Raw genomic sequence first — 12,325 nt, forward strand, 5'->3', positions numbered from 1 at the left:
AGAAAATGATGGTTATAAAACCCAGGTGTTCTTGATGTATCGTACCTAATCTATGAGAAGAATCTAATCTATCGTACCTAATATATGAGAAGAATCTAATCTATCATACCTAATATATGAGAAGAATCAAAGCACAGTCATCAGTATACTTAATATAAATCATTATTCTCTTTCTGATACATCAATCAGTTTCTAAAAGAAGTACATAGGTTGAAGATGGACTCTATCTTAAACTTTGCTCAGAATTTGCTAATAAATTCAGATTGAAACATGCGGGAAAGATTCTAGCTATCCAGGGGCTTAGATTTATTGTCAAATGCTCAACAAAAGGAAATGGTATCTCACACTGCTAAGATAAACTTTGAAAGAAGGGACAGGTTGTTAATCTACAAGTTGGCAACATCACTTGAATCTAACCTTATATCGTCGTAAAGATTATGTAAATCTGCTCATCTTCCTACATCTCTGAAATGAGTAAGACACCTCCACTCAGAAATGACAGCAATTGAGAAAAATGGGATTGGTTTACAACATTACTCTCTGAGGAACCATACCATCAAGAACGTAGAAATGAAACAGGAAGAAGAGCAGAATAGTGCTTTAACGTTTTAGTTGGATTTCTTAGAATTAAACATTCTAAGTAGAGAAAAGGAAAGTAAGTTTTTCCTTACCTGACTGGACCACCTTTATCTTCTTTTCCCAAGGTCCTCCTGGGAAAGAGTGAAACAAGCAGGAGTAGATGCCAGTGTCTGCTTCAGAGGCATTGTAAAAGGAAAGACTCATATTGCGGAACTCCAATGTTGCATTCAGAAAGTGCACTCTATGGAAGTAGTTGTGATCTATATGCATAGGATGGTTTGGGTTGTAAACAGCTATGTTCACAGTCTCTGTGCCACTGATCTTGGCCCATTCAACCTGGGTTAAGTTGTCCATCAATGGATACACACATTCCAGAGTCATGGTCTTAGAGAGTTGAACAGCTGTGTCCCAAAAGGTCACTTCACACAGTGCTAAAATAATACATCACATAAACTGAGTTAGATCCAACGATGACAAAACCAAATATATAAATTTTACAAGACTTAACAAATAGTCTAATAAGTTCATAGTGAACCCTGAAAATTTCACCTACAAAATTGGCTTTTGTAAATTTTAGTATTTCTGAACAAATCAGAAATTACCTAAGGGAACCTGCACATGTCACACCCAAACACCAAAAGCACAGCAAAACTTTTAAATGAAGACATAGGATTTTCTTTACCTTTGTGCACATGAAGAATAGCCAAAAGCAAAGTAATGCAAGCCATCTCTGGAAACAGTTCAGAAGCTAGCCTGTATAAAAAAAAATAACGCATATGATGTTATATTCACAACTCAACATGAAGTGACATTTCCTTCCTCTCAGATGTTATCAACTGCATCTTTTTCTCTGAAGTTTGAGCACAGGAAAAGTTTTAACTTCAAAAGCAGCCTTGCTCTCATACAGAGATGGGTAAAGTTCAGGTACTTCTCTGGCAGATAATCAGTTTACTTTCAAGAAATAATTTTCAAGAAAGATTCTTTGAGTTGACAGCTCTTTGAGTGTGTCCTCTATGTCAGACTCAGCTCTGTGCAACAAGAATACACAAAACCATATCTTAAAAATAAAATCCCATGCTACTTTCTTAGGAAGAGACTGAGGCAACACTAAAGGCGCACTAGATATAGTAAGTTGTAGGTGGTAAGTACCTGAAGAAAAGTGAAGCAAAGCAAGAGAGTTGAGCTCTTTTGATATAGACTGGTCCAGGAACTCCTCACTGAGAAGGTGAATGGAGGTGAGTACTAGATGTTAATGGGAGGAGCCTGCATAGCAGACAGACACTCAGGTGTTGCCTTCCTTGACTGCATCTCCTGGCTAGACTTGAGCATATACAAACAAAAGAATGGACTTCCAGCGACAAAAGAATGGTGGCCCAGGACATACAAATATGCCTTTGTATCTGATGGTTTTTTTCACTAAGTCGCCTAGGAGGCTGCACCTTATGTAACTATGATCTACCGTCAATATGGAATTAATCTCTAAGATTCATTATTTCTCTCTTCCTTCTCTAAAAAAAAAAACAATTCAGGATTGTGGCAAGATGATTCAGCCAATTTAGAGCCTTGCTACACAGGCCTGAGGACTTGAATTAGGTCCTCAGAATCCACATAAAGGCAGGAGGACAGAACTGACCACATAAAGTTATACACTGTGAGAGCCATGGACTCTGGACTGACAGCTGACTCATTCTATTGGTAGCTAACAGACTCTGAACTGACTGCTGGGAAACCTGCAAAGAACCAAACTAGGCCCTCTGAATGTGGGTGACAGTTATTTGATCTGTTTGTTGGGCCCCTGGCAGTGGAACCAGGATTTATTCCAGGTGCATGAACTAGCTTTTTGAAGCCCATTCCCTATTGTAGGATACCTTGCTCAGCCTTGACGCAGCAGGATGGGCCCTGGTCCTACCTCAATTTGGTATGCCAGACTTTGACTCCCCAAGGTTACCCCTTCTCATAAGTGGATAGGGGTGGGATGAGGGGAATTGGGGGGCGAGAGAAGGGTAGGGAGGGGGATCTGGAGTTGGTATGAAAAATAAAAAAATTTTAATTAAAAAAGACCTGCTCACCTGTGTAATGAAACCTGTAGAAGTAGAACTACTCACGTGAGCACTGAGTTCAGGTGCAGGAAGGAGCAACTCATGCAGCTATAAGAGCACCAAGCCAGGAGCTGGGATTTTCAGCATTGATGCACTTGGCTACAATTGCAAGGCCAGGATGCATTGCATACATTAACAATGAGGTCAGTTCTCATTCTCATGTTCTCTGTAAACATTCCCCCACTAGTTACTCGTGTGGAGTAGTTGATAGTCACTGATAATGATTTGTATTGAATCACATTTGAAGTACAAAGTCAAAATTATTTCACCTTATATCTTAACAATAAATATTCTTATACTTGCTTTTTTGACAAAGGAGCAAATGGTTCGTTTTAACAAATTTTGAAAATATTTCATATAAAATTTAAGGAAATAAAGATATGTCCACAGGTATGTCACATAGGTTATGTTCAGGAAATGGCGCAAGTACAGAGCATGGATGGGGTGATCATATGCCCGAGAGGTATATGTAACATATACCTGTAATAGAGTATATAACAGAGAAGCACGTTATGATCTAAGGTATTTATTCCTAAGGTAGAAAGCTGTTGAAAAAAACATAAAAATAAATACTTATTTGCAAAATGCCTTCCGTGTTATGCTGAAAGAAGTTCATGGGGTGTTCAGAAGTCTGAGTATCTGCTGAATTCACAGCCCAGCAGAGAAGCCTCCTTTAGGGGTGGTGATTGGGAAAAGACCTGCTCACCTGTGTATTGAAACCTGTATAAGCAGGAGCGCTAATCATGTGAACACCGAGTTCAGGTGCAGGAATAGCAACTCATGCAGCTATAAGAGCACCAAGCCAGGAGCTGGGATTTTCAGCATTGCTGTAGCTGTGGACAGTAGAGGAAAAATGGATACAAGAAATGGTGGGAGGTAATAGTTTATAGATAGAAGGGGGAAAGTTTTGTTTGCTCTTAAAGATTCTGGGTGATTGCTCTGAATTAATAAAAGGATTACTAAATGCGACCCGCTTTCCTTTTCATGGTCCTTGGGAAATTTGACTTTGTTTGAGTGTCCACTCCTTTCTCTATATCCAAGATGATGGATCTAACTTGTTCTACTTGGTTGATCTGAGCCAAAGCCTGAGCTGACCCAATTAGAATGAGGAGATTATTTACATTCTATGCCAGAGAAAGGTTTTCTCTTTCCTCCCCTCCCTGAACGTGAACAAGAAAAAATGCTTTGTGGTCACTACACTACCCTAGGTAGCTATCTAGAAAACCAGTTTGAAGACAATTGTTAGAGGATGAAATAAACTTAAATTTATAATCATTGAACCAATGAATTTGTCAACTGTGGCATCAGAGTTTACAGTGGGATTTTTTACAATTCATAAGAAGTCCCTGTTACTTCAGCAAACTCAGACATCCAACTTTTAGAACATCTTTATCAACATGTAAACAAGATGAAATGGTGGCCAGGACTTGGATGATTTCCCTGAAGATACGGTGAATTAGCTGGCTGCCAATGGATGGCCTGTTATCTCAGAGACATAACAGTAACAGGCATCCTTAACTCCATGTGATCTAGACTGAATCCAGTCAGGAAAACATACCTCAAGATTCAGTAGAAGGTACTTTCACAAAAATAAATGACTAGAGAAGTTTATAGATAAAATAAGTAATAATAAAACATATGAGATTAGAAAGTATCTCAAAGAGAAGCTTTGAAAAAGATCTGTTCCTGTAATAAGCATTAAAGCATCAAGGAAGAGATTGCACACTCTGGAGGTTGTTGTTTAGAGCTGCAACATTGAAGGAGCTAAAGCTCATATAGACATTGGAAAAGATCAAGGCATGAATCCATCAGGGAAGAAAAGGGGTGAAGGACAAATAAGGAAACTGACAATCTGAAAATTTAAACTGTCACTAGTGAAAGATGCTTAGGAAACACCCACAGCTAATATCACATTCAATGGGGGAAGTCCCTCTGAAAGGAAGACCAAGACAAAGATGCTTGCTTTCACTCCTGCTATTGATATCACTCTCCAGGTTTTACCCAGAGAAAATAAACAAAACGAAATAAAAGATAGTTACACAGCCAAAGAAGAAATAATCCTGTCCCCTGCACAGTGACTTCGTGACTTTTTATATTAAACTAATACATCTACCCAATTCTGTTTAGATAACAGTAAAATTGCATGATAGAAAATGAGTGTATGAAAATCTTTTGTTCCTGTTATTTACTAAAAATAAACCATATGAAAAGAAAGTTTAAAAAACAATTCTATTTATAATCCAAAATGTAAACCACATCTGAATAGATTTAACCAAGTATGTGAATCAATATTTTACTTTGAAAATGACAAATATTGCTAGTTTTTAAAAGAAGGTCTGAAAATAAAAAGGCATATGTAAGAAATATATCTAGAATATATCCATGCTCACAAAATGGGAATTTTAACAATGTTACAAAGACAATATTTCTCAATCAAATCCTGAGCTTACACAGTACTTAATAAAATTTTAAGTGGCCTTTTGTTAAAAATGGAAAATCTCATCCTGAAATCCATGCAGCATTATAAGGGCCCCTGAACAGCCAACATTTGCCTAAAAAGAAAAGGCTGAATGATTCCTACATCACATTTAAAACTTAGTACAAATTATCAAGACCTTAATATTGGCATAAGGACAGACATACAAACTAATGACATTAAAGTGGGAATTAAAAGCTGGGCATTTGAGAGTTGGTATGAAAACCTCGTGCAGTGAACATTTTCTAAAATATATAAAGGCAATCCTAATGATGTCTCAAAACAATTAGAAATACAGACCCATCTGGACATTGCTTGTAACCAAACCAAAATTCTAGTCGCAGGAACGAATTATATCCAATTGCTTTGTTGACCACAGGGGTCTCATGGAAATCCCCAAACAACCCAGGAGATTGCCACGATGATAGGTTGCTCTCAGTAAATTGATAGCAAAACCTCATTGCTAAGGACAACATCCACACAGCTCCTTGAACATGGAATTGTCTAGGTGGTGCCTACAAAGAACCTTCACTCCCATCTTCTAGGGCTCTGGACTGGAGAAAGACTCTGCAGGTTAGGAGAAGAGACACATAAACACCAATCCAACCACAAAACCTCTGATCAACAAATTTTCCTGCCTGAAAAACAAACTAGGGCACTGATGGTACAAGATTTAGGGGAGTAACCAATTAGTGTCCAGTTTGACTTAAGGCCTACTCCATGAAAAGGAACCCATACCCGGCCCTGTTTGCATGATCAAGAACTAGATAGTCCAGAGACTTAGGATAGAAGAAAATGCTATATTTTGGGGTGTTTTAGTAACAAAAAAAGACTCCTAATGACGTGCTATACTCATAATTCAGTGCCTTATTCAGCCATCATTAGCAAAGCTTCCTTCTGCAGCAGATGCGAACAAATACAGAGACTCACAGTCAGACATTATGCAAAAAGAGAGAGTAAGAAGGGAGTGGGGAGAAATGGGATGCTTCCATCAAATTCCTCCCCTCAGAGCCCAGGAAACCCTGTAAAAGAAGAGGCAGAAATGTAAGAATCAGAGAGGATGGAGAACATCACGAGGACAAGACCCTCTAAATCAACTGAGCAACACTCTTAACAAACTCACAGAGATTGAAGCAACAAGCACAGGACTTGGGATCTGTATCAGGTCCTCTGTACATTTATTAGAACTTTCAGTCTGGTATTTTTATGGGACTCCTGAGTGAATGAACAAATGGGTCTCTGATTTTTGTGCCTTTTCTTAAGGCTCTTTTCCTTCTGCTGACTTGTATTGTCCAACTTTGTGCATTGTTTCTTTGTTTTGTCTTATATTTTATTTTGTTATATAAAAACATTGAAAACTTCAAAATAACTCAAACAATACTGTAACATGAGGGGCCAAAAAAAAAAAGAGGGGGAAGTGGTGCGGGATAATTGTCTGTATTCTGTCAATCACGTTTTAAATGAACGCTGATTGGCCAGGTAGGAAGTATAGGTGGGAAAACCAGACAGGAAGTAGAGGTGGAGCAGACCCAGCCAGGATAATGAAAGAAAACACTTGTGAATTAAATATCTGACTGGTATATACAAATATATAACCCAGCTTAAAAGTGGGCAAAGTTCTTCAAGAGATATTTCTTCAAAGAAGATGGTGGCCAACAAACACATTAAAAGGTTTTAATATCATTAGTTATGATATAACTAAGATAAAAAACTACACAGAGCTGAACTTCCTTTCTGTTACATATTTGGGAATTAGTTCCCACAGTTCAGAACAGTCTCATACTGTCAGGCCTTGTTCCCCTCTCCTAGGCCAGCACAGATTTGTGCCTTTGCTCATAATTTAGAGTAGGCATTTGCTCATAATTTAGGGTCCAGGCAAAGAACATCCCATTTCAGATATTCAGAGATCTCCAAGAACATGGAATTACTACCTTTCTAAGATGCTATTCTGGTTTTACCCCACTTAAAAGATATCTAACTCCTAATGCTCACCTTCACCTCATTTCACTGATGATTTTAGATCAGGACTCTCAAGGACAGCAGAAGAGATGATTAACTGCAACCCAGAGAAAGACCCACAACACCCACGATCAGAATGGCTAATAACAGCATAGCCCACTATTCATATGTATCCTTTTCCCCTTTCCTAGGATGATCTATTGGTTTCCCTTATTCCTTTACTTTATACCTAACTTCTGTGGTTCAATAGATTATAACTTGGTTTCCATTGATTTAGCTGATGTACTGGCTGGTGTCATTTTGATACAAGCTTGATGCCTTTCAGAGAGGAAGGAGCCTAAGTTGAGGAAATGCCTTCATGAGACCCAGCTGTAAGGCATTTTGTCAATTAGTGATCAGGAGGAAGCAGCCCAACCCATTGTGGGTGTTGCTATCCCTGGGATTATGGTCCTGGGTTCTATAATAAAGCAAGATGAGCGAGTCATGAGAAGTAAGTCAGTAAGAAGCACCCTCCCATGGCCTCTGTGTCAGTTCCTGCATTCCTGTCCCTTTGATGACAAAAAAAAATGCTATGAAAGTGTAAGCTGAATAAACCTTTTCTTCCCCCCCCCAAAAAAAACTACACAGAGAAATCACTTTATAGTCATTTAAATGGCCGTCATAAAAAAAGAGAAGACGCAATCATGCTGTGGCTAAGTTGAAACTTTTGTTTCAACTTATAACTAAGTGTATAACTAAGAGGGATATGAAAGGTTGAAGCTGCTGTGGAGAGTAGTTTTCTATTCCTCAAATAGGATATCAGGATGTAACAATTTCACTCCTCGAAATGGACCCCGATCGTATTAAAAACAGATGCTGAATACTCGTTCACACATCACTGTTCATAGCAGCACAGTTCACAAGAACTAGAAGGCGAAAACAAATGGATAGTTTATCACATGCATGGGATAAACAAATTCAGTAGTATAAGGGGATTTTATTCTGCCACAATAAGAAATAAGCGTTGATTCATGTCTTGATATGAATGGTTATGGAAAATAAATAAAACAGTGTAGGCACAAACGGTTGCCAGAGTGGATAAATCTGTATGACAAACAAAACGTTGCAAAGACTGACAGAATAATAGGAAGAGGAGTGAGTACTTAACTTTAAAAGTTTCCTTAGGGGTGATAAAAAAAGTGTTTCAGGGTGGATAATAGGTGGTTACTGTGGCTGGAGAAAGGGCTCAAGACGAAGAGCAATGGCTGCTCTTCCAGAAGACCCAGTTTTAATTCCCAGAACCATCAGGGAAACCCACAGCCATTTGTAACTCCAGTTCCAGGGGACCTGACATCATCTTCTGGCCTCTGTAGGCACTGTACACATGTAGTACACAAAAAGAGATGGAAATATTTAGACCTAAAAATAAATAAAATCACCCAAAAGAGAAATGGTTATAAAAGGTCCCTATAAATTTGTTAAACGCTACTTAAGCAATCATATATAATGATTACTTTTATTTCACTATCATAAAACAAATACTGCTACAATCAAGATTGAAACTGTACTCTTTGTACTCCCAATTGCAGAAGTCAGTACAGTTTGCTGTTCATCATATATTATTACTTGATCCCCCAACTACCTACCCTGTTCTTATGGGGTCCACATTAAGCTAGGACATTGCAAGGACATGGTCCAGTGACATGCTATAACACAACACTCAGACAGCAGTTATAAATAAATAGTATAAAAGATCGGAGGCTGGAGAAGGTGGCTCAGCAGTTAAGAGCACCAGTTGTCCTTCCAGAGGACCTGAGTTCAATCCCCAAGACCTACATGGTTGCTCAAACTATCTGTAGCTCCAGTTCCACGGTATCTGACATCCTTATACAGAAATACTTTCAGGAAAAGCATCAATGCACATAAAATAAAAATACATAAATTGTTAAAAGATCATAGTCTAAGTTTTCAATTAAGGGTTTGAGAGATTAAAACAAATATTTGCTAAATGAACGCACACGTGTGTGTGTGTGTGTTCAGGAAAAGAAAGGGGTCAGGATTTTGTACTGTGGTATGATGTAGAAAAACAAATCGGACAGAGTAACAGTGTATTCCTACAGATCTAAATAGAATTAGGTGTGATGTGACTTCTTCCATGCTCAGTGACTTACAAACAGAACAGAAAGAAATTTCCTCTCTAGGAGTAATAGACTAGGGTTATGGGAGCAGCCTTGATATCAACTAATAGATAACAATGTGTAATCCATTCCCAAGTCATCTAATTTCAACTCATCAGACATGAGAGCACAGATGCACTCACGTTTAGAAATCTGAGCACCTAGAGGTCAGATTCATTTACAAAGGTACCAGTGGACTTGCAATTGAAGATAAAAGTTTGGCTGTTACCACTTTGCTGAGGACAAGCCCTATTTATCAACATCTAACTAAAGACAAATAGAGATTGCAGCTGAACTATTTATGTGAGGTTGGCAGTCATTTTTTGCATGATTTATGGAGGGGTTTTGGCTTGAGAAGTTTTTTTCTAATAGAGCTGTCTGCGCAAAGGAGCTTTGTCCTGGATAAAGCCATTAATCAACATATTCCTGGATTTTTTTTCACTGTTTAAAGCATCACAGCAATGCACATGAACAGGGGTCTATCCTCAGAGCTTTCTTGTATAGTTCTCGTGAGCATCTTCAGATGTATTCTTTCAAGCTACACAGGCAAGCCCCTCTCCATTTCTTTTATTTCATTGCATCTGAAATCTGTGATACATTGTGATTCTTAAGTGTTTCTACTGCTTCTTAAGATTGGGAGAATTCTCATCTTTCTTAATTACTCCAATGGCACCTTTCCTTCCCAAACTCACCCTGGGACACCCCTGTGATAGCTCCCATACTCAAACCACGGGAAAGCAGAGGAGAGCAATGCTACTCTGAAAACTCATGACTTCTATTGGAGAGATTGCAGGTATGAGATCTTGTTTCAGTTCTTGTTCTCAAAAGTAGAGGAAGCCTGCATGCTAGGATACCTGCTCCAGGCCTTACGCCTCCAGTCAGATTCCACAGAAACACTATGGTCTTAGTTTCTAATTAAGCCCCAGTGAACATCTTCTAGAGAGTCTTCATCAGTTTGGACATTGTGGTATCATCTGCACCATGGCTCTCTTAGAATCTCAGTAGCTGTAATCCTGCTCCTATAATTAAACTGTCACTGAGTGACTAACACCCCACACCATTCAAGTCAGAATCCTTAGTTTGCATTCAGCAGTGATCTTCTGAGACAGAGTTATACACTGTGGGCCACGAGGCGAGTACAGTCCACTGTTTGGTTTCTCTAAAAGTTAGCTGGATCACAGCCCTTCTCATCTGTATAGTTGTTCTGTGGCTATTTTTGAACTACAGCCTTCATCAGAAAAAGTTTGCTAACCTTTTCATAGTATGAAATTTCTTTAGATATGAGACACAAATCACCACATTCAACCTTTCTTAAAAGGGGGAAAGACTAAATATTATAGCTCAGACACTTTTAAGTCATGACAAATTTTCTTAAGATTTGTATTACGGTGAAACAATATTTCTGGGAATGGACACAGAAAAGCATTTAAATGCATCATTTTACCAAAACGATGCCCGTCACTGAAATCACAGGCTTACAGAGCCCTGACATTCAAGCAGTGACAGCTGTTTTCTGTAGTGCTCCTGCCCTGCATTATCTACATGTACCACAGGCTTTCGTATGAAGTGTCAGTACAGCCACACCCAGTATTTTATTGGTATATATTAATCATAGTACTAGGTTTCATAGAACATTTTTCATACAAGTGTGTTTTGCATTTCCACCATATTCCATCACCTCCCTCCCATCCCTCCTTCCTCTCTCCTCCCCTTCCCAGTAAATCCCTTAGCTCCATAGACAGCATTGCTTGTAATTTTATGACACTCACAGATATGAGTTTATAGCGCTACATGAAATCTTGAGTTCAATCTTTCTAAGAAGGCTACTCACCTTGATGCAAATTAATGCTCTCTGGCTGTAACTCTTGTTCCAGCTACTACGTGGTATTGTTTAGGGCTTCCTAGCCACTGGCCAGCACAGGAAACTTGGAGTCCATAGAACAAGTTTCATTGAAGTCAAGAAGTCTTCTGCAGCTAGAAGCAACTTTACTGTTACTCATAAAAAACTTAGAGACTTCCGAGCCTCTATGCACTTTCCAAACTCCATTCTAACCCCAAACTGAAACTAAATGTAATTTTTAAACTTGAAGCTCATTTCATTCTTTTCATTTCCCCATTTCTTCCTGCCAATCAGAGAACTGTACCTTCAGTAGTATCTATGATTCAGGAAGATTTGCTATCTCAGATCTTACCTGTCACACACACACACACACACACACACACACACACACACACACACCTCTTCTTTGCCATCTATTCTGTGATATACACACATCCCCAATGAACTCAGAGTTCTGTGGAGATGGCTCAGTTGGTAAAGGGCTTGCTTCACAAACATGAGGGCCTGAGTTCTATCCCTTGCACTAAAGTGAACAGTAAGGCAAAATTAGACACCTGTAATTGCAGTACCAGGGAAGCAGAGACAAGAGGATCCCTGGGCCTTTCTGGCCAGTCAAGATCCTGTCCCAAAAAGTAAAGTGGGAAGTGATGGAGGAAGACACCTGATATCAATCTTTCGCCTGAACACACACATAAAGGAGTGCAAATTGATGCCACCAAAGATAAGTCCCTATATATTTGACAGCATCTTTTTGTTATTATAAAATTTCTTAATTAAAATATAATTACATCATTCCTTCATTCCCTGTCTTCCTATTTCCAACCTCTCCCATGTCCTCTCAGTCCCTCTCAAATTGATGGCTTCTTTTATTATTGTTACATATAAATATATAAATGAATCAAATTACAATGTATTGTGTCAACTTAGTGTTACTTGTGTGTATATAACTTCAGGGTCGATAACTTTGTATTGTATAATAAATTAGAGGAGATCAACCCCTGGAGAATATAATTCTCCCTCTTTAAAAACTATTAAGTGGCCTGCTGTATTTTGTCTAGATGTGAGACCCCATGACATTTCCCCCTTTCATGTTAGCATATCTAATGATATTATCATTATTGAGGTCTTGTTTAGACAGCATGTTGTTGGGGTATCATGGGTATAGCCTCTCTATCAAGTCTAGGAAATACAATCTCATGGAAGACTTCCTGATCCT

The 12,325-nt window shown here is 38.7% G+C and overlaps 1 protein-coding gene across 1 annotated transcript in view; it reads right to left on the reverse strand.

Annotated features, from left to right (window-relative positions):
- Cd226 (CD226 molecule) overlaps positions 1-11,109 on the reverse strand; it is an 82,488-nt gene extending 71,379 nt beyond the window's left edge. Inside the window, exons 1-3 of the mRNA XM_050120313.1 lie at positions 11,101-11,109; positions 1,262-1,332; positions 672-1,010 (exon numbers count right to left, since the gene is read on the reverse strand). Coding sequence (XP_049976270.1) covers positions 672-1,010; positions 1,262-1,307 — 385 coding nt within the window. The 5' untranslated portion in view covers positions 1,308-1,332; positions 11,101-11,109. The remainder of the gene's footprint in view (positions 1-671; positions 1,011-1,261; positions 1,333-11,100) is intronic.
- Between the last annotated feature and the right edge of the window lie 1,216 nt (positions 11,110-12,325).

The sequence above is a fragment of the Alexandromys fortis genome, unplaced genomic scaffold (assembly GCF_014885135.2).
Source record: "Alexandromys fortis isolate MF-2015 unplaced genomic scaffold, M_Fortis_MF-2015_v1.1 scaffold_179, whole genome shotgun sequence".
NCBI lineage: Eukaryota > Metazoa > Chordata > Mammalia > Rodentia > Cricetidae > Alexandromys > Alexandromys fortis.